At 39.9% G+C, this 22,099-nt stretch overlaps 1 protein-coding gene across 11 annotated transcripts in view; it reads right to left on the bottom strand.

Moving 5' to 3' along the window:
* The window catches only part of SYNE2 (spectrin repeat containing nuclear envelope protein 2), a 339,505-nt gene that overhangs the window by 199,659 nt on the left and 117,747 nt on the right, over positions 1 to 22,099 (bottom strand). For 10 of the 11 annotated variants that reach the window (XM_053889485.1, XM_053889486.1, XM_053889482.1 and 7 more), the window contains exons 17-30: positions 21,473 to 21,637; positions 19,993 to 20,142; positions 17,938 to 18,108; positions 15,019 to 15,177; positions 14,547 to 14,720; positions 11,805 to 11,939; positions 9,959 to 10,117; positions 7,427 to 7,638; positions 7,190 to 7,280; positions 6,242 to 6,360; positions 5,896 to 6,022; positions 3,989 to 4,146; positions 2,965 to 3,112; positions 1,724 to 2,328 (exon numbers count right to left, since the gene is read on the bottom strand). In XM_053889485.1, coding sequence (XP_053745460.1) covers positions 1,724 to 2,328; positions 2,965 to 3,112; positions 3,989 to 4,146; positions 5,896 to 6,022; positions 6,242 to 6,360; positions 7,190 to 7,280; positions 7,427 to 7,638; positions 9,959 to 10,117; positions 11,805 to 11,939; positions 14,547 to 14,720; positions 15,019 to 15,177; positions 17,938 to 18,108; positions 19,993 to 20,142; positions 21,473 to 21,637 — 2,573 coding nt within the window. The remainder of the gene's footprint in view (positions 1 to 1,723; positions 2,329 to 2,964; positions 3,113 to 3,988; positions 4,147 to 5,895; positions 6,023 to 6,241; positions 6,361 to 7,189; positions 7,281 to 7,426; positions 7,639 to 9,958; positions 10,118 to 11,804; positions 11,940 to 14,546; positions 14,721 to 15,018; positions 15,178 to 17,937; positions 18,109 to 19,992; positions 20,143 to 21,472; positions 21,638 to 22,099) is intronic. The other variant, XM_053889487.1, reaches the window with a different exon arrangement.

Genomic DNA, 22,099 nt, shown 5'->3' with positions numbered 1-22,099 from the left:
AATCATTTCCATTTGCTTGGACCCCTCCAATGACTTCCCATGTTACTCAAAGAAAAAGCCAAAGCTATCTCATGGCCCACAGGTTACCTGAGCTAACCCCCATCCCACCCGTTCTGATCCCCTTTCATACTTCTTCCCCTCACTGTTGACTTTCCCAACTCCTTGCCTCTCCTCAAACATGCCAGGCTCATTCTCACACCTACTGCTCCCTCGGCCTAGAAGGCTCTTCCTCCCAGGAGTCACCGGGCCAGCTCTCTCATCCATCCCATGTGACTCAAAAGTTACTTTCTCAGTAAAACTCTTCTTGATGACCCTTTTTGAATTACAACCCCCTCCTCCGTCCTTGTTCAATTTTTCTTCATAGCTTTTATCACTATCAAACATATTGAATACCTTACTCCTCTCACTAGATAAGACTCCATCAGGAACAAGAGCTTTTGTCTTTTGTGCTAACTCCTCTATCTGTAGTACCTAAAATAGTACCCGGCAACAACATGTATTTGTTGTATTGGTAGCTAAATTAAAAATTAAAGCAATTTGGGGCGCCTGGGTGGCTCAGTCGGTCGAGCGTCCGACTTCGGCTTAGGTCATGATCTCACGGCTCGTGGGTTTGAGCCCCGCGTTGGGCTCTGTGCTGACAGCTCAGAGCCTGGAGCCTGTTTCGGATTCTGGGTCTCCCTCTCTCTCTCTGACCCTCCCCCGTTCATCCTCTGTCTCTCTCTGTCTCAAAAGTAAATAAACGTTAAAAAAAAATTTTTTTTTTTAATTAAAGCAATTTATTGTTTATCGATGTATAGTTTTTCATGTATAAATTAACATGGAACTTATTTATTACTTATTTATGAATAAAGAATAAATATTTATTAACAATAAATAACACATTAGTAACTAGTTCAACACCTCACTAAGAACTGGGCACTGTAGGAATAAAAGTCTCATTGAGACCGTTAGCACAGGATGGTTTCAGAGGGAAGAGCTTGGTCAACTGAAGAGTCTCAAGAGAGCACTGAGCCTGAGGGACTTGGTGGGCAGAGGAGACAGGATGTGGGAAAGATTTAGAAAGGGGCGGAGAGTGCCACAGAGGTAACTTGCTAGCATTATCACTTGCAGGACCTGGAGGCTGGCTCTGAACACAAGAGTTAAAATCACGGCACTCGTACAAAACCTGCCTGCCTCAGTTTACCACAATTCTGCTCAATCTCCAGAATCAAAACTAACCTTGGCTGACCTCTTGCATCCAGTCCCATGCCGTCCCACTCTGTCCCCATCCCCATCCTGCTGGGAGGAGAGCAGGAGACCAAATAATTCAGCAACAAGTAGGGATAGGGTATAGCATGCGTATCCTTTACCACTTCTTTCTTTCTTTAGTACCCTGTGTGTGGAGTTTTTTAGGTCTTCTCTCATCATGAGAACCCCGTAATAAAGACCAGAGCGCTAAAGGGACTTTGAAGGAACTCAAGTACTTTACATGCATCTTATCTCATTACTCCTTTGTCCATGAAATGTACACTTTAGGGAGAAAAAAATCATATAACATTTTGTAAAGGCACACTGTCAACAAAAGGAAAGCTTGAAGTGCCTACAGGAAAGCATGCTGAACACTGAATAGAGCAGGATGGAACAGAAGTAGAAAGACACAGAAAGAATTTCTTTCACCTAAGACATACTGAAAATACAGAGGAGTATCATCCCGCATGGGGTCATCGACGGACATGAGACTTACCGTTGTTTCACAGCTGGAGCAGTGGGATCCTTAAGACTGATTTTACTGATTTGATTGTACACATCTTGAATATTTTTCAGGAGTTCATTATTTTTGAAAGTACAAGTCTCTAGTAACTTGTCTTCAGTGAACTCCTCCTGCACGCCATAGCCATGTGTCTCAAATAACTTTTTGGACAAAGCATCAACAAGTTTTTCACAGGTGTCGTCACCCCGTTCAGCATCTTTAAAGCTTATACCAAGCATCTTCAAACGTTCATCCAAATGTCTGGCCTTGTCCTTCATCAGATTGGTTTCTCCTTCTTTATTTTCTATTGTCAAAGTGTTTTCTGGTACCACCTGTGTATCTGAGGCTGACAGGTCTGTAACAAGCTCAAAAGGGAGTTCAGCTGTTTTCAGAGAAGCCAGAAAGTCCTCCAGAGCTTTGAGGGCATCTTTACAACTCTGTACCTTGTGGTTCGTTTCATCAAGTTGTGTTCTGTGTTTCAGTATAATATTCTTTGTTGCATGGAGATCCAGTGGGTGTAATTCTTTCAATGCAAAGTCGCCCCACTGTTCCAAATTATTACATATTTCAATCTGTTTTATGATGGAATCTTGGATATTCTAAAATAAAGTAAGAAATGCCAAAAAGACTGAGGCAGAGAAAAAGAGAGACTGCCCATCAGCAATGCACCTAAACTCCCAATGACTAGATTGCATCTGGAAAAACCACTTCCCGGGTCTGCCAAGTCAGACAGGGTCCACAGAAGGAAACATTTTAATCACAAACAATCAGAGCCCATCTGTTTCATGATCTGATAACCTTTCTGATGTTTCAATCCCCAAAAGAAAACAAGTATATAAATCTACCGCTCCAGTGAAAATAGAGAGTAAACTGTGGAGACATCTGTTTATAATCTGAAACATAAAACTTAAATATTTTTTATTTCAAATGAGACCTGGAATAAGTAAACTGTAGAAAATGCACACGAGTCTAATACAATACTTAGGATTTCAGTCATTGGAGAAGATATTCATAAGCAGACCTTCATTTTGAATTCAAAGAAAATACCTAACTATTAACTTCACTGTACCTACTTTCAAATTTGTGAGGAATAAAAGAGATGAGAAATAAATCAGTCTAAATTATTGAAGACTTTCTGCCATTGCTTATCGTCTAACTATATACTATTGACGTATAATTAAAAATCTCTGAAGAACTGATTTATTCTATGAGTGCCTGGGAAAACTTATATTTACCCTCAGGTTTTGATAAATGCCATCAGCATCAATGAGATGAAATTCTTGAATGGCCATTTCATGGAGGAGCAGGTCTGAGCCACAGAGGAGAAGTGATTCCTTCTCCACAGGTAACACAATCTTCAGCGCAGTCTCCAAAGATTCCATTCTGGGTGAAAAATAAACCCAGACATAATGGGAAAAGGCACCATAAAGGTAGTCTATAAAACATATTAATGCCATTGTTTAACTACAAACAAAAAATAATTACCCAATAAGAATACATACAATGATATGTGCAGATTATCAGATTAAAACCCAAACCCAGGAAAGACAAAAAACACACACAAAAAAAAACCCAAATCCAGCGATCCAAAATGCCAAAGAATGAGTTGTTTGCTATATCCACATATTCATAATAGCTTAACAGAAACCGCACTGAATGGAAAATTGTTGTAAAACATACTGAGCCTTTCCTAACCTTTTGAAGTGCAAAATGGTGAATGTAATTTAACTTTGCCTTGGATGACAAAGAAATGTCATTATAAACACTAATTATTTTATTAGTGAAAATATAACAGAATTCAAAGAAATGGGCTCTACTAATGTGAGAATGAAATGTGTGACCTTTGACGAATAACATATGACTGTGAGCCTCAGTTTCCTCCTATGTAAAGTGGGGATATGTCCTGGGGAAACACATCCTATGTATAGGGGATAATAACAGCACTCTCACTTTGGAAATGGGAAAATCAAGATTCAGAGAAGTTATGTGACATGGCCAAATTCATGCCCAAGGGCAGATCAGGGGGAAGAGCCACGGCCTTTGGAACTCAACAGAGTGCAAATTCCACCTAAATGTCTGGCCAGTGGGGAGGCTTGGTTAGGTTATGTAACCTCCCTGAGTATCAGTTTCCTCATCAGTAAAATGGCCCTCAAGTTAGCAACCAAATAAAATACTTAATATAGTACTAGCCTAGCTTAAAATAGCATTAAAATTTCATAAATTTAGTAAATGCAGGGTTAATAGATCTCAGAATTATACCTGGTATTAAGAGTCATCTGAAACTCTCTTTCTTTTTCTTTTAATCTGTCTCTTGCCTCGCGTATAAAGGGCTTCTTTACATCACTCTCAAGCTCTTCTAACTTCAGTGAAGTGATTTCAAACTCCTTCCAGCAGGAATCAGTTTCATTTTCTAAGACCTAGATGAAACACATAAAGTAATCTTCAACTAGGGGGTTAACAGGCACGATTATTTTGTTCTAACAAAATGAGCCATTCGCCAACTATGAACACGAAGTTTCATATGAAAATACATTAAAATTATTTTTATATCTAATTTCATTAATGAAATTAATTAACTAATTTTAATTTTAAATAAGTTTTAAAAATATTTTTCAACCATCTACAAGTAAAGTATCCTTCAGGGAACAATGATCTTAACTGTGCTCTCAGTTAGAAGACCCATTCAGTGAAGTAAAGGGAGTCAACAATGAAGGAACCCACACTTCCTTCCCATAAGTCAGTGCAAAGAATACAATTCAGAAAGATAAGATACATGTAGGGGCGCCTGGGTGGCTGAGGCGGTTAAGCGTTGGACTCTTGATTTCAGCTCAGGTCATGATTTCATGGGATCGAGTCCCTACTCAAGATTCTCTCTCTCTCTCTCTCTCTCTCTCTGCCTCTCCCCCACTCATGCTCTCTCTCTCTCTCTCTCTCTCTCAAAACAAATTAACTTAAAAAAAGGAAAGATACATGTAATATAAGAACAGATATTCTAGTTCCTCTAGACAATAAATCTTTGTTTCTCCCTAAACTAAAAAGAAAACTAGAGTGAACTAAAACTGTTTCTATCAAATAAGAAGTGAATGAAATTATGATTTATAATTAAACATGTAAAAATTCTATTCTATTCCAGCTCCTTATCTTGTTAGGTTTTTTTTTTTTTTTTTTAAAGGTGCTACCACACAATTTTACTGAGTGCTGATCATTATAATTTGTTCACTTTCCCCAAGGATTAGTATAGCTTTTATGACCAACTCATTATTCAGTTACTGGAGTAAGGTCTCAAGACAGTTTCTTAATTGTGATGAAAACGTGCTAAATCTATCACTTGAACAACAGAGATTTTAACATATTCATTCTGCTTACTCAGATGGAAAATAGAGAAAAGCCAGATGGTAGAGTGTGACTCAGAAACTGGCATTATAAAAGGAAGATAACTATAAAATATGGGAGGGCACTGTAGGCTCTCCCATGGCCCTTTTCTCCACCCGATGGGTTTTCTGTGAGGGTTCGTTCTAATGTACGTCCAAGTATACAACAGTGTTGCCCTGCACTGCACAGATCGTCTTCAAAGTAAGGAAGATCTTCATTTGTAGGGCCTACAACTGGTGTGCCCAACATTAGACAGTTTTTTTTCTGTAGCTCCTGAGCCAAATGCAATACTTCTTCTGATGGCTCTCCACAAGAGTATCCATCAGAGTGAAAGATCCTTCCACTGCCTGCCCCTTTGTTATTGCCCAACATGAGACACACAAGGTGACAATTTGTCAAGATGACTGGTTTTTCACCTATTGTTAATTTTATAGCCACACAGTTGGGCTGTTGGGTGAAACTGCCTTCAAACATAGTGCTTGGACCAATTCTTTTGAAGTCCTCATTCTTATCCTATACACAACCCAAAACTCTGCAAGCCACCGTATCTGGAGTACCAAATCAGAGCAGGAGCAATAAATTAGGACCCTGAACCAAAGTCTTTCCTGGGCTTGGTACTTGAAGGCAAATCAGTTTCTAGAATAGAATGACATTGGAAATGTAATCCAACAAAGAGAGTTCTTTGGAAACATCTAGCGTACGTGACCTCAGCAAAGGTAGTGAATTCTATACTCACGGTGGTATTATTTTCTAATAAAACATAAAACTCCTCTAATAATATTTTTAGTAATTACCTGTAGATCTGTCAGTTTAGCCTGAAGACAAGCACTACTCCTTACTACGTCACTGGAGAAATCAGAAATAATTCTGAATTTGTTGTTTTGCAGGCACAGCTCAAGATTTTCTCTGTGTGTATCATACCTGGGGAAAAATTAAACGCGATGCTACTTAACTTTAATAAGAAGACAATTTTTTTTTTTAATTACTGTCGATTATACATGAGGAAATCTCAGGAATTTCTGCTTAAGTTACTGGACTACATGCAAAAATTATGACTAATGGGTTATACACATGTATTAAAGTATAACATGTTTGTATTAATGAAAGATTTTAGGTGGATCTTCCAGTTATTTAAGTTACCTCTCTTGTAAACTACGGACAGACGCATCGTGACCCTTCTCATACTTCTCCATAACGCTTTCTTCCTGTTGAGGCTTTAACTCAGATTCCAGGCTAAAATTCTTAGTTGATCCCATTGCCTAAGCAAATATGCAAAATAGCAAACATAATATCTTCAATATACTTAATTGCCTGGAAAAGATAAACATTTTATAGTACAAAGGTATATCACTAATTCTGTATACCCTCACCCAGGAGATAATAAAATTTATTTGAAGCTTCTCAGGTCAGAGAAAGGCCTTCCCCTAGGACAGAAGAGATTTATTACACGGAGTCTCACCTTCTAATCGGTATATCAGCACAGAAAAGGTGTTCTCCCAGCCCCTAAACCCCTAAATACTGTCTCTGCCTACGACTGCATAGCCATAGTCAAAAGCCTTCGGAAGCCTAGCGTGCAGGCCAGACCTCTGATTTCAAATACACCTGGTTCCTTCCCCACAGCTTCAGACTAGCAGGCTGGGCTATGACCCACAGTCCATGGCCACTTACCTAAAATTCAAGAATTCAGAAAATTCAATCCCCAAGGGGAGCAAACGACAATGTACTGAGAAAAAGACAAATAATAAGTGAACTAGCTCATCTCCACGCAGCTGAGGCATCCGTACAGATGAAACTCAACCTCTCGTACCCCTGACTAGGAACGCGCACAGACTACGTGTAATCGTAATGTCTGCAAATGATCTCTTTCTGAAAGAGCTCTTGTATCCTCAGGAGAAGAAAACGTTACGCTCGCTATAGCTTTGGTTCACTGTGTTGTAATTCTCTGAAAGGGAGTCTTTCTTGCATTACTTCCTCAGCTGATGAAAATAATGAGATAATTAAAGCTAGCAATTTATGAGAAGCAGATTGTTGTGCGCTTGGCTTTTTTCACTGGGTTTACTTCTAAAATACATTATCCGCATGTGACACCTGTTCAGCTGATGGCTGATTATCTGAGTTTGCAGATGGCACCTCGCTGTGGGCATTCCTTCCTCCGTTCTCAGATGTGCTCATGGGCTCCCTAGGAAGGAATCAAAATTGCACGTTAAAACAGAGGCAGAAACAGGAAGTCTAAAAGAGAATAAATAACACTCCTTGTCATTTGATCTTGCAAGGGGCTTTCTCTTGTTTTCCCCTGATGTGTAGTTAATCTTATGAAGCACTCACTTGTTTTTCGACACGCCTCCCACCGCGGGCTGCAGCGCCCCGTGAATCTCGGAAGCACATTTCCGAAGTCTTTCTATCTTCTGTTCATAATCTTTCAGGGCTCTCCTCACTTCTTGTTGACTCTTCTGTGAAGTCAGCTCTTCACACAGCTCCCGCAGGACGTCCATGTGGTGGTGGAGCTGGTACAGACCGCCTTCCTCAGAAAAGCAGGCCTGATTGAGGAAATAAAGCAGGGAATGTGTTTCAAATGAGTTTACGTGATTAGTCCATAAGGATTAGAAACTAACAGATGTGTGTGACTTTAACAACATAATCTTTTATAGGCCATCCGCTGTGCGCCCGGTGTGGTAATGGGCACTGGAGAAACAAAGATGAGGAAGTCAGCCTGAAAGGGATTCACCACAGTCTAGTAATGCAGTGAATGAAACCAGAAATATGTCACCCCAAAATATGCCTCCTTTTTTTTAAAGTCATCTCTACACCCAACGTGGGCCTCAAACTCACGACCTCGAGATCAAGAGGCACACGCTCTACTGAGCCAGCCAGACGCCGCCAAAAATATGCCTCTTTGGTGAGAAAATTATTTTGAGCTAAAGGCAATTAAGAAGCAGCAATCACAGAAAAAGCTCCCTGCTTTCTGCCTACAGGCAGGAAATAAAGTCTCTTTTTATTAGCGATAGACTCTCATCAGCCCAGAGACAGTACCGGAGGAATCTGCAAACAAACCTTGTTAAACTAACCCTTATCTTTGCCTTGCCAATTCTTCACAAATGTATGGCTTCGTTGTCTACAAGGTATAAAAAATTCCTTCTCTGGTCACTTCTTTGGGTCTTTACTCTCTTGTGAAGGCTCCCACGTGCATGTAAAAATTCAATAAAATATGTACGCTTTTCTCCTGTTCATCTGCCTTTGTCGGTTTCATTTTCGGGGACCCTCAGGAGTCAAAAAAATAATAATTTTTTTTCCTCCCCTCCAGTGGTCATACAAATAATGTGCGCATAGTGTGACAAGTGTTATGACAGGGTCACTGCCTGCCGTAAGGAGTCCGAGAAAACCCACTCCACATGTGGGAGCCATCTGAGGGAGATGCGGCCAGAACAAGTCCGACTGCTCCGAGTCAGAGGCGAGAGAGGTCACTCCCACCAGAAGGAACAGCCAAGGGGAAGAAAGCTCCAGATGTTCTGAAAGAACAGCAGTCCAGTGTGACTGGAGGGCACAGCGCGGGAGGAGGGACGCTGAAGGCACGTCTTGAGGCCAGACTGTGGCCCACCTGCGTGGTGTTCTAAGGGGCTTAGAGATATTCTGGGAGTAACAGTGAGGCAGTGATATAGGATCTGTGGTTCAAAGGGGTCTCTCTGTTGATGGGTCTGGAAGATGATGTGGCCATCATCGCATGGGGAAAATACCCCAGGTCAAGGGCAATGGCAACACCGTGGAAAAGAAGGAGAGGAAGCAGGTGTCCTGGAGGCCTGGCCATGAGGCCTGGCAACTGACTCCATCACAGCTGAGCAGGAAGGAAAGGGGATGGGGAGGAGGGGAGTTCTCAGGCTGCAGTGGCTTCATGACCAACAGATACAAAAGGGAGCAAAGTTTGAGGGAAGATATTATGGGCTAGTTTTGGACATGCTGAACTGGAGGTTTCTGAAGAACACTGGGACATGTACCACTCAGAAACAGAATCTGGACCTCAGAGGAAAGGACTCAGGTGGTGATAAAGATTTAGGCACTATCACTGCAGAGAGGGTTTTATCATTAAAGCCGCAAAGGGCAGAAAACCCCTAGGCAGGCACGAAACCAGCCAAAAATGGAGACTCTCAAAACTAAAACATTAAGGTAACACAAGGGAAACAGAGAAATTTGTGGGGCGCCTGCCTGGCTCAGTTGGTAGACTGTGCGACTGTTGATCTCGGGTCATGAGTTCGAGCCCCACGTTGGGTATAAAGATTACTTTAAAAAAGAGAGAGAAATTTGTGAATGACGCTAAAAAGAAGTTCCCCACCCCCCAAAAAATAATCAAATAAGGAAAAGCAAGAGAGGTTGATATTGGGAGAGCCACAGCAGTAAACAGTTTAAAGGAAAGAAGAAGAGTCAATACTGTCAAATAAATAGAAGCAATCATATAGGATGGGGGCCAGATGGAGCATGAGATTTGCCCCAGATGCTTATATCCTGATTGGCTATCTTTTCCAAAAGCAGCACTTCTGAGGACACCGTGCCCCTCAAAATCAACTGTGGGTACTTAAGCAACAGGTGACACATTTGCAACCACAGTCTCAAGGGACAGGGCCACTGAGCCATGGCAAGGGAAATCATGAAATAATAACTTGACGCTGAATTTTTCACATGTCCCAAAAGCAAGAAACACAGGCTGCAGTTAGAACTCGAACCACGTAAGGGATAATCCCCAGGAAACGGACAAGAGGACTGACGTAATTTTCAGAGCAGGTTTAATCCAAGGTTAAGGACATACACAACCATGTAAGAGAAACTCCAAAATGATGACAACATATAAATGGAAAACAGGTGGTTTACCTCATGTTCCTTGATGAGACCCTTGGTCCTTCCTCTGCGAATTAGTTTCTTTTCTTTATTTATTTGTTTTTCAAGTTTTGAAATACTGTCACTGAGTTTTCCTTTTTCAATGTCTATTTTCAGTTGTTGAATATACAAAGACATCTCATGATGAAGAGACTGCAAAAAAAAAAAAAAAAAAAAAAAAAGCCCACAAAGGCACATGTATTAGCTAACTATGGGAAAAGAATACATTGAAAAGATTTTCATTAAAAACCCAATAAAAATATTTGTAGTGACACAGGGTAGAAAGGGAGTTTAAAAGACATTCTGATTTGTTTTATGTCACTCGGGAGGATGTTTTAAAATATACCAGACCCAGAAACATATTTTCTTTTTCTTTCTAACAACTAAAACCATGTATTAGCTGTGAAAGATACCATTAAGAGAATGGAAAAGACAAGGCTGGAGACTAGAGAAAACATATACAAAACACATTCCAAGCCTATGGAGAAATAACACGGAACTAAAATGTATGTCCTGGATGGGATTCTGAAATAGAAAAAAAAATGAGAGGAGGGAAACGCGGTGCATGCATAAAGTATAAACGTAAGGAAATAACGTACCATCGTTGGGCCATTAAGTGTGACAAAGATACCGTATTAATGTAAGATGATAATAATAAGGGATAATAATACTGGGCATGGGGTACACTGGAACTCTCTGTACTATCTTTGTAATAATTCAGTAAATCTAAAATTGCTCTAAAATTCTAAATAAATAAATAAATAAATAAATAAAATTGTTCTAAAATTTAGAAATTTATTTAACTTTTCATTTAATTTATTTATTTTAAATAAACGTCTATTTAAAAGTATGTTTTAAGGGGCGCCTGGGTGGCTCCAACAGGTGAGCATCCAACTCTTGATTTCAGCTCAGGTCATGATCCCAGGGTCATGGGATCGAGCCCTACATCAGCCTCCACATTGGACGTGGAGCCTGCTTGAGATTCTCTCTCTCTCCCTCTGACCCTCTCCCCCACTCACACGCTGTCTCTAAAATAAAAAAAAAAACAATAAAGTTAAATAAAATACGTTTCAAGTGCCTTTAACAGTAGACATTCAATTATATTACCTTATTCTCTCTCTCCAGACACACATGCTGAATACAAATCACCGCTTATTGAACACAATCTCTGTGGTGGGGCTTTAGATAAATCCTTGCGACAATCCTGCCAAGTGGCTGCACACATCCCCATTTTATCAGATACGTTCCTAGAGGGTGAAACAACTTACCCAAGGTCATAGCTGCTGAATCGAGGTCTGTCTGCCATCAAAGTCTATGCCTATTTCACTAGGAAACTCTACATGTGCATATGTGTCTATATGTTGTCTCGGTCAGGATCCAACTAGGGACCCAGGAAACACTAAATATTTAACTCAGAGGGAATCAAATGCAGGGAACTAGTTACACACAAGATGAAAGATCAGAAAAGCCAAAGGGAGGACAGTAAGGCAATCCGGAGATGAACACTGGCAGAAGGCTGCTATACTGCTGGGCTGGAGGCTTCACAGGAGCCCAGACAGAAGGGTCATCAGAATCTGGAACCATGGGACCCACAGCCACCAAAGACACTGTCCAAGAGAGGGACTTTGGACTCTCCCCTTTCCCCCCTCCAATCACCCTCTAATCTACAAGCCGTGTTGTCACTGGCTGAACACAGAACCTGACTGGGCCCTGGGAAACTCACAGGATCAGCCCCCACTGCGATACCAAGTACACAGGGGATGGCCAGGAATGACTGATGACAAATGGGCCCAGGGTCAGATCTACAAGCAGAATCCCAGATACATGTGCATGTTCTTACCTCCCACTTGGCACAGACACGTCTACTCTCTTCTTCCAAAGACAGCTTTACACCCTCAGTTACATCATTTTTCAGTTCCTCAACAGCTTTCAAATACTTGACCAGACTTTTAGAATTTAGAATTATTAGTGCTTCCTAAAAAAGAGAACATAAATGAGAACATGAAAGCCTCATTCTAGGGGGCCTGGCTGGCTCAGTCAGCAGAGGGTGCGACTCTTGGGTCTTGGGGTTCTGGGTTCGGGCCCCACGTTGGGTATACAGATTGCTTAAAAAATAAAATCTTTAAAAAAAAAAAAAGTCTCATTCTACTGCCAAGTCCTCAAAGCTAATTTTGGTAGGTCTTTCAGGGGCAGAACTGGGAAAAGACTTTTTGGAGACTATGAAGATTTAGGAGAGACTTTTTGTAAAGTAAGGTTGATATCCCTTTTGCATCTCTTGAATAACTTTGAAAAGAACTGCCAAATATTTATTAATCAAATGTAGTTAGACATTTGAGGACCAGATAAAGACTTGCTTAGGACATTCAAAAGGACTTTTGTTACCCCTCTGATAAATAATTGAAAGGATTATTGTGCAGGGGAATGAGCCACTGGCACTGTTTCCTCTAAAGTTCCTAAGTACTAGTGAATAGAGGACCATCCTTCATTAACAATACAATACGAAGAATATACTAGCATGTATTAGAGATTAGTGTTGTAAGAAGACACAATTTATAGTAGGATTAATAGGCCAATATTTAATATTGTGCATAAGCATTTTTAGGCTGCAACAAGTCAACATTACCTTATCATCAACTTCAAAGTTTTGCCCAGGGCCAACCACACTGGCAGTCTTGCCCCAGAGAGGGAGTAGCAGTGGACAGAGACGCGTCTGCTCCTTATCTCATGCTTACCTGCTCTTATAGACCTGGCAATTACCTGGCAGAAACCTAGTTTAATTAATTAGGAAATGACAGAACACAGAATAGCTTGGTGCTTGTGAAAGAGACAGAAAACCTACAGGAGACAGAAGACAAAAGTAACTTTAGGGAATAAGGCACTTAAGCACGGTGAGAATTCATTCATGCACTCACAACATATTTATTATGGGCCTACTGTGGAAAAAGTACAAGGCTGAGCCCCAGGGCCTTCCTCCAAGGCCTCTGTGAGGATTGCTGGATTTATTACCTGGGGAGACTCTCTAACCCTCCCTACATGCTGGCAGATGGCTCCCATGACTCATGTGCCCCTGGAGTCCCAGGGGTCTCAGGGCAGGACGTGGCAGGGCAGAGATCTTGCTTCTGCCATGAAAATGGCTCTACTTTACTAAATGCCAGAGATAAAAGGGGGGAAATCTGTGGCCTCAGATTCCAAAAGGTAGACCCTCAGCAGGAGGAAAATGGCGCCAGACTGACCCCTCTAACCCCTCTCTCTGGGAGAGAAGGGGCCTTGAGCCTCCGTTTTGTCTCTTCCTTCTCTCTTTCCTAAGCTGACCATATCGGCACCAGGAAATCCAGCCTGGTGATTATTCATAAGAACCACTGACTCTTTAAGGTCAGTTCAGCACTCTCAGCAACCTAGGAATACAAGCGACAATAAAAGGCCGAGGGAACTGGTCAAAGATGGTGGCTAGCAACATGCAAACAGAAATAGATCACGCAGGGGAGGTCTTTGGGGTCCTGGGAAAAGCAGTGTTGAGACGGCTGATAACAGGGCCGTGGTCGGGTTCACAATCCAGAAAGCCAGATGAGGACTGAGGCCCAGAAAAGAGAAGGAGGCCATGATGAGAATAAAGAGTCTCCTTCTTCCAGAAGAGTGGGGCGGTCCCCCCAGAAGTCTAGCTCATGTTAAATGTCCAATAAGTGTGTGAAATATTGAATAAAGGAACGAAAGGCCACATATCACTCTACCTCTCCAATGTGTCCAATGGTAGAGACCTTATCGTACTTTTACTTCATAGACCACCCAAGTGCCTCCCATCATGTTAATTAATAATGACTCTCGGGTTTGCACACATCTTGAGTCGCCTATCAAACCGGCAAAAAGCAACCTGAAACTATCGCCACACAAAACAACATCACTGGATCTTTACCCATAAGATCACATATAACTTCTATCAAAGCATTTCAACAACAAAAGTGTTATTTTATATTCAGAGAACTTTACCTATTCCAAGGGCCTTCATGTGCCTTTTTTTTATTTAACGTCTGACAACAAATTTGGCAGCTGGAATTATGATGCCCATTTTACTAATTTAAAAAGCAAGAAAAATTAAACTCATGCTGAATATCGTACAATCAGTTGTGCTCGTGACACTATACCACTGAGTCCATTTGGCAGATCTATACTAAAGTTTAAATTGAAAAAATTCCTCACATTTATGTATATTTTTAATAGTTTCTGGGAACAACATATGAAACTGGGAAATTCTTTAAAGTTACAGTAACTTTGCGCATGATTACAGTGACGGAATTATCTCGATTTCACATGAGGTAGGTAGCTGATAATAAACAGCCTACATTTGGGGGTGCCTGGGTGGCTCGGTGGGTTAAGTGTCCAACTTTGGCCCAGGTCATGTCTCACGGTCTGTGGGTTTGAGCCCCGCGTCGGGCTCTGTGCTGACAGCTCAGAGCCTGGAGCCTGGTTCAGATTCTGTGTCTCCCTCTCTCTCTGCACTTGCCCTACTCATGTCTCTGTCTCTTAAAAATGAATAAATGTTAAAAAAAAAAAAGAAGAGCCTACATTTGACGGTTGAGAGTCCCACCTTGTATTTTGAAATTAGTCCACTCCGGCTCTCTCTTTGTCCAAGTAATTGCTCAGCCCTTGTCATGTATGATTCAAGTTCCCTCTGTGACTCCTCCATTTTCAGCCTGACATCCAGATCTGGGGAAGCATCAGCTGAGTTTTTCAACACGGAAACTAATTTCACCATACTGATCTGCAAAGACAAAAAATTCTCAACAGCTGGCCCAGCTTTTTGGTAAGTCACAAATTAACAAATACAGTCTTTGAGGAGTGACTCTTATTTTCCCACTAGACATAAGAATATCCTACTTATTATGTTGATATTTTTCAATGTGCTCTAAATTGTTAAAATATACACATAAAACACAAAAGTAATATTTTATAAAACGTTTCCAACTTAGAGGGCAATCCCTCCCTCTCTTCCCCATCCTCCTACTGACCACTCAGTTTTAAAGACTGGATTCACTTAATAGGAAATATTAAAGAGAGACCTGAACTTTCTCTTTAGCTTCTTGAATCTTTGTCTGAAGCCCAACTGTGAGAACATGTTGAAGGGACTCCTGGCTGGAAATATTTTGCACATCCATTTGTAAGGTATCTTCAATTCTAGACACAAGCTCTTCATACATAGAGCCTTTGGCAATAAGATGCTATGAAAACAAAGTGAGACCACAATAAATATTCAGGTTATATGTTAAACATTAACCTTAATCTGGTCAGGAAATCATAAAAAGTTAATTATTATTAATCCAAAGCGAGGTACATTTGTACTCTAAAAATGTTATTTTTAAACTTCATTAAAAAATTTTTATGTTAGTACAATGAGATTCTGAGAAACATAGTCTGTCATAGTTTCTTTACACAGTAAGCACTTCAATAAAATAAAGCCTAGAAGTAATACAATGCCAATAGTCAAATAAGTTGAGAGAGTAGTAATAAATCTTAAAATGAAGTTGTTCTCTTTTTTTTTTAAATGTTTATTTATTTTGAGAGAGAGAGAGGGAGAGAGCACAAGCATGCACACACACACAAGGGCAGGGAGGGGCAGACAGAGAAGGAGACACAGAATCCAAAGCAGGTTCCAAAGCTGTCAAAGCAGAATCCAAAGCTGTCAGCACAGAGCCCGATGCAGGACTCGAACTCAAGAACTGTGAGATCATAACCTGAGCTGAAGTCAGACGCCCAACCGACTGAGCCACGCAGGCACCCCAAAATGAAGTTGTTCTAAGTCAAATCGGTTGGAAGGAGATTCACTAAATGTTATTGGAGAAAAATGGCTATTGGAAAAGAAATTTATAACCATGCTTTATACAACACACTAAAAATAAACTTCAGTGGATCAGAAAGTTACATATAAAATAGAAAACTACAAAAAGAAATTATCCATGAAAAGCGATCTACCCTCTGGGTGTGAAGGGGCCTTTTTAGGGATAAGAGCAAGAACATCAATATAAAAATTTTCCATGTAAAATAAAATAAACAACTTAAAAGTCAACAACTTGGTAAAAATATTTGCCACACAAATGAAAATGTGTCGTGATTCAAAGAGCTCATAAATTCAATAAGAAAAGTACTAAGGTCCTTGGGGTGCTTGGGTGGCTCAGTTGGTTAAGTGTCCGACTTCGGCTCAGGTCATGATCTTGCAGTGAGTGAGTTCGAGCCCTGCGTCGGGCTCTGTGCTGACAGCTCAGAGCCTGGAGCCTGTTTCAGATTCGGTGTCTCCCTCTCTTTCTGCCCCTCCCCTGCTCATGCTCTGTCTCTCTCTGTCTCAAAAATAAATAAACGTTAAAAAAAAAAAAAAAGAAAGAAAAGAAAAGTACTAAGGTCCCGAAGAAAATTCAGAAAACGCAAGAACAGATAATTCACAAAAACAAATGGCTGATAAATACATGAAAGACAGTTCAACCTTACATGTAATTAAATAAGTACAAATTAAAATAATAATGAGGTACCACTTTTCAGTTATCGAATCAGCACAAAACATTTTAATTACAACTCAAGGGTAGCAAAAGTATGAAAAAATAGAAGTTACACTGTTTGATATTAACTATATAAATGTTGACTGTATTTATCTTAGAGCAGTGGAATCATGGTGCTTTTACTCTTTATGCTTTTGTACATTATTTAAATGTTCTACAGTTAGCACATTCATTTATATTTTCATTTTTTTCTCTTTTAAATTATAAGAGTAACAATATTTGGTTACTTGGTTTACATGTATGAGGCATCTGGAAATGTGCCAAGACTGGGACCTAATGCACGATCAAGATAACAGTTAGTTATTTGTATATCCTTACACACAGTTTTCTATGGAAATAAACCCATTTACTATAAAAAAGCAATTGTTTTAAAAAAAGTCTAAAAAAAAAAATCACATCACTGGTACTGTTCACCAATCTGCATTTCTTACTTCACCATATATCTTGCTCTAATAAAGATCTACTTAATTCCTTGTTAATATAAGTATATTCTTATATAAGCATATTTGTATTTTCATTGTTTGTAAGAGGGATCATTGTCATTGTTTTGAAATATTTTTAAAATATTGAATTTCTCCTTCCTACTCATTTCATCAAATGAATTCCAGATACAACAAATAAATAAATATAAGAATAAAACAAAACTAAAAATAAGTGCTGGCAGATGGCACAGGTACGTTTACACAATATTTTCAAAACGATAAAAAATGTGATTCGTATAAACCACGAAAACACAAAATGCTACCTATACACCTTTCAGAAATCTGGATTTCAAAGAATTACGTGACTATCCCTTCATTCCAGGAACTTTCCATCTTGTTGAAATTTATGACATGCTCCATAAGTTTTATAGCTGAGCTGGAACTCAGTAAAAACCTCAGTCGTAACTCCTTCCCCAGGAGAACCGAATGATATTAAAACACACTCTTGCCTCAGTGCTTTTCAATGAGTCGACTGCCCGAGAATAAAGACAGAAAGGTTTTAACAACATCTGTCACCCTCCCTGCATCAAGGAAGGAAGGGTAGGTGGCTTAATCAATGGGTGAGCTTTCAAAGCATAAATTGTGTAATCTCTTATACTCTCGCTGAACTGACCTACCTATCTGACACATCCTGACTCATCTCTTCATTGCTCTCTGAAACCAGAGAATATTTTAATCTCCATTAGGTGGCTGGGAAAATCAGTTCAGGAATTGAGACTTGTAAGGTATCATTAGTGGTCTCCTAATCTATCCTCTGTCCTCAGGCAAAATCTCAGCAAATGATCCAGGAATGACGCTCAGCAAAGAAAGTTCAAACAATTTTTACAACGCTCAGCAAAGAAAGTTCAAACAGCAGTCTTATTACTATTTACCTTAAAACCTTGTATTTGTCTTAGTACATAAGTCCACAACCACGAAAGCTATCTTCTTAATACTTTTGCACTCCTACCTGCAAAGATTCTTCCACTGAGGCGTCTACCCCCTCATGACATCTCAGAAGCTCCAGAAGAGATTCAGTTTCTGCCTCCCAGATTTCCACTTGTTCAATGAGTTTTTCAACATCTTCAGCCACTTTGAGTTGCCCTGTGAATTCATTTTCTTTTTCATGTCCTTCCCCAGCCTACAACATTCAAAATTACCGCTGAGAAAATGGCAAATCTACTTATAAAATACTTTTTTAAGTGCATTTATTTTGAGAGAGACAGAGAGAACAAATGGGTGAGGGGCCGAGAGAGAGGGAGAGAGAGGATCCCAAGCAGTTTCAGCATTCAGTGCAGAGCCTCGACATGGGGCTCGAACTCACGAAACTGTGAGATCGTGACTTGAGCTGAAACCAAGAGTCAGACACTCAACTGACGTGAGCCACCCAGGCACCCCTAAAATAATTTTCAGTTAGAATAAGTTCTCTCTTTTCTTCCTGAAGACTGCTAATGCAACATACTTTAGTAACTTAAAACCTGCTTTTTGGATAGTGATAATCACACTCTATGATCACATTTATTACTTTAAAAAGTAAAAAATTTGTTCATGTTTTCTTTTTTTTCTTTCTTTCTTACTTTTTTTTTTTTTTTTTTTTTTTTGAGAGAGAGAGAGAGAGAGCAAGCACAAGCAGGGGAAAGGTGCAGAGGAGGGAGAGAGAGAGAGAAAGAGAGAGAGAATCTTAAGCAGGCTCCATGCTCAGCACAGAGCCCAATGGGGGGTTGATCCCACCACCTGGGATCATGACCTGAGCCCAAATTGAGAGTTGGATGCTTAAATGACTGAGCCACCCAGGTGCCCTTCACATTATGTTTTCTTAATGAGGGTATCATTCCTATCATTTAGTTATTATCATCTTCATTTTATAGATAAGAAGATTAAAGCTTAGAAAATTAGGGTAGTAACTCCATAGATACATTTCTAAAACTCATGTACAATTTTAGTAAATACAACTATGAGTGACAGTAGTCATGAAACATCACCAAGAAGAGACTCAGAATCCAATTTCAACAAAATTAAGCCTTTTCCCATAGATAACCTCTCAATATCCTATAGGTTATGCTATAGCTCTGCATGACCGGTGCATCCTTAAAGCTGTTGTTAATCAGATATCTTAAATGTACTAGAGAAATATAGTGTTCCATATCCTTCTCCTCTATAAACGTATTACACAACTTCAGATCTTTCAAGACTTTGATCAGGTCTCCTTACGGTGCCAAACACTAGCACTCCATCCCAGCAACTGGCCAAAGTCAGTCCAAACTTAATTTAAGTGAAATTGGATATGTTATTATTCGGAAGGGGGCACATTTCCAAAATCACTGGTATTATCTTACATGTGTATAAACTCTTTGTTCCTTTTCCATAGTCTTCCCTATAATCTAAAATCGTCCTCTAAACTAAACAACAAAGCAGGAAATAAAGATTATATTGTCCCCTACTGTACAGAAAGGAAGTAAGACATGGGCCAGGGGCTAGACCAAAGCTAGACAATCCCTGAGCAAGAGGCAGAAGTCATCTGAAGAAAATATCAACTCAGTGTCCACAGCTCAGAACTCATGACGGCTTCTGCACGTCTGCGGAATTCCTGAGTGAGGGAGAGACACAGACTTGAATGCTGAAGCCTCCTTCATGAGGGATCCACTTAAGCATTCTAGTGGAAAATGACCACATTTTAAGTGTTATCCAGGAGTGCCTGGGTGGCTCAGTCGGTTAAGCGTCCGACTTTGGCTCAGGTCATGATCTCGCGGTCCGTGAGTTCGAGCCCCACATCGGGCTCTGTGCTGACAGCTCGGAGCCTGGAGCCTGGTTCAGATTCTGTGTGTGTCTCTCTCTCTCTGACCCTCCCCTGTTCATGCTCTGTCTCTCCCTGTCTCAAAAATAAATAAACGTTAAAAAAAATTTTTTTTACAGTGTTATCCAATAATCACATTTACCAGTGTTTCAACAATATAGGTTTAACAAAAGAAAAATAGCCATGGTATAGCTATACACAAGTGAAATACATAAAGTATGACTATTTTACCTTTACATGCTGATTATGACTTTCAGGAAGTTCTATTGACATATCCATTGAAAAATCAACAGTTGGTTTTTCTTCTTCACGTAGCTGAGTATTTTCATAATTGTCAAAAATGGGCTGATCCTGTTTTTTTCTAAGTGGCAGTTTCATTTCCTATAAAAATTGTCATAAAATTTACAGTCCATTTTAAAAAATTACTTATTGACTTATTTTGAGAGATAGAGAGTGAGGGGAGGGGGGAAGGGGCAGAAAGAGAGGGAGAGAATTCCAAGCAGGCTCCTCACTGTCAGCACAAGGCATTATGCGGGCCTTGAGCTCACGAGCCGTGAGATCGTGACCTGAGTCAAAATCAAGAGTCAGTTGCTCAACCAACTGAGCCACCCAGGTACCCTGAAGCCCATATTTTTATGTGAAGATACATTATCACTAACAATGACTGGACATAATATATTCAACATATTTTGGGGATTTATCACATAATAACGATGTTATAAAGTAGGAGCATTTCCCCAAAAAACAAAAAACCCCCCTCAATCTAAAATTATTAAAAATAAGAAATAGAATAATTTAAGTTCAAAAATTATTTGTTAAAGGTCTGCTTTCATAAGGCGCCATGCTAAATAAAAAGCCATATAAAGTTCCGTGTATGTTCTTAAGGAGGTTGAAATCTGTATGCAAAAATGCTTATGTTGTTCTATAATGGTAAATGAATTTCAGCTACAAAACTATATTATTACATGTCCACACAAAATCTTGTCCATAAGGGACGACTGACTTAGTCAGTTAAGCGTCCGACTCTTGATTTCAGCTTGGGTCATGACTGTCATGATTCGTGAGTTGGAGCCCCGTGTGGGGCTCTGCACTGACAGTGTGGAGCCTGCTTGGGATTCTCTCTCCTTCTCTCTCTGCCCCTCCCCTGCTTGCTTTCTATTTCTCTCTCTTTCTCTCTCAAAATAAATAAACATTTAAAAAAAAACAAAAAACTTGGACATAAATGTTCACAGCAACACTATTCATAATAGTCAAAAGGGTGGAAAGAAGCCAATGTGCATAAACTGATCAATCAATAAATTAAATGCTGGGTATCCATACAATAGACTATTATTTGCCATAAGAAGTAAATGAAGTACTGACACGTTACAACACAGACGAACCTTGAAAACATTATGCTAAGTTTAAAAGGCGAGAAACAAAAGACCAGATACTATTTGATTCCATCTGTGTGAAATAAACAGAACAGGCAAATCTACAGAGACATAAAGTAGATCAGTGGCCACTGGGGAGGCTGGGAGAGAGTAGAGAGTGACTGTTAATGGAGTCAGAGTTTCTTTAGGAGATGACAAAAATGTTCTAGAATTTATGATGGTGGTGGCTGCACGACTCTGAATATACTAAGTTATACACTTTCAAGGAATGAATTGTAGGGTATGGGAATTATATCTCAATGAAGCGGTTACCAAAAAACAAAAACAAAAAAACTTACAAGTTGAGTTTTTGTAATAAATTTTCTCCATCTTTTATTCAGCCTTCTCAGTTCTTTAGAAATAGATGATCCAACTTCATCATTACTGACTTGAATTAGGAAATTTCCCACTTCATTTAAAGTAGTATGTTCTACACTCCACTGGGATATTGTCTCAAAGGGAATCTACACAACATAGAAGCAACACATTTTAATGATACAACACTTGTCTTTCTGTTATGCGTCGTAGATCTTTACCAAGTGATTCTAAGCAAAAGTGAGTATGAGGTTCTTGCAGACACTCTGACCCTCCCCTCAGAGGATTCCCCATCCCTGCTGGACTAGCTCTTCATCCCTAATCACTAACTGCCAGGCACCAGCTGTCATTGCTCTTGGTCCTGAACTTTAAGGAAGCAGCTGATGTTCCGCCTTTCTAAGTGGCTAATGAGCTTAGAGCAAAGGCTCTCAAACATTTATCGGTTCATGGTGCCCTTAATGTTTCGGTAATTTTTTCATAAATTCCCTACGCCAGGAGATTCATCTAACGGTTCTGATTTTCAAGTAGTCGGGTCCAAACCACTTGGTAGTTATTTGCTGTATGGTGTCCAACAGACTGATGTTGCTGTGTCCCTCAAAATTTAAATTATC

This window comes from Panthera pardus, unplaced genomic scaffold (genome assembly GCF_024362965.1).
Source record: "Panthera pardus isolate Hobbes unplaced genomic scaffold, ASM2436296v1 HiC_scaffold_24, whole genome shotgun sequence".
Classification (NCBI taxonomy): Eukaryota; Metazoa; Chordata; class Mammalia; order Carnivora; family Felidae; genus Panthera; species Panthera pardus.
Note: the sequence above shows the minus strand (reverse complement) of the source record. Positions and strands in the feature narration are given on the sequence as shown.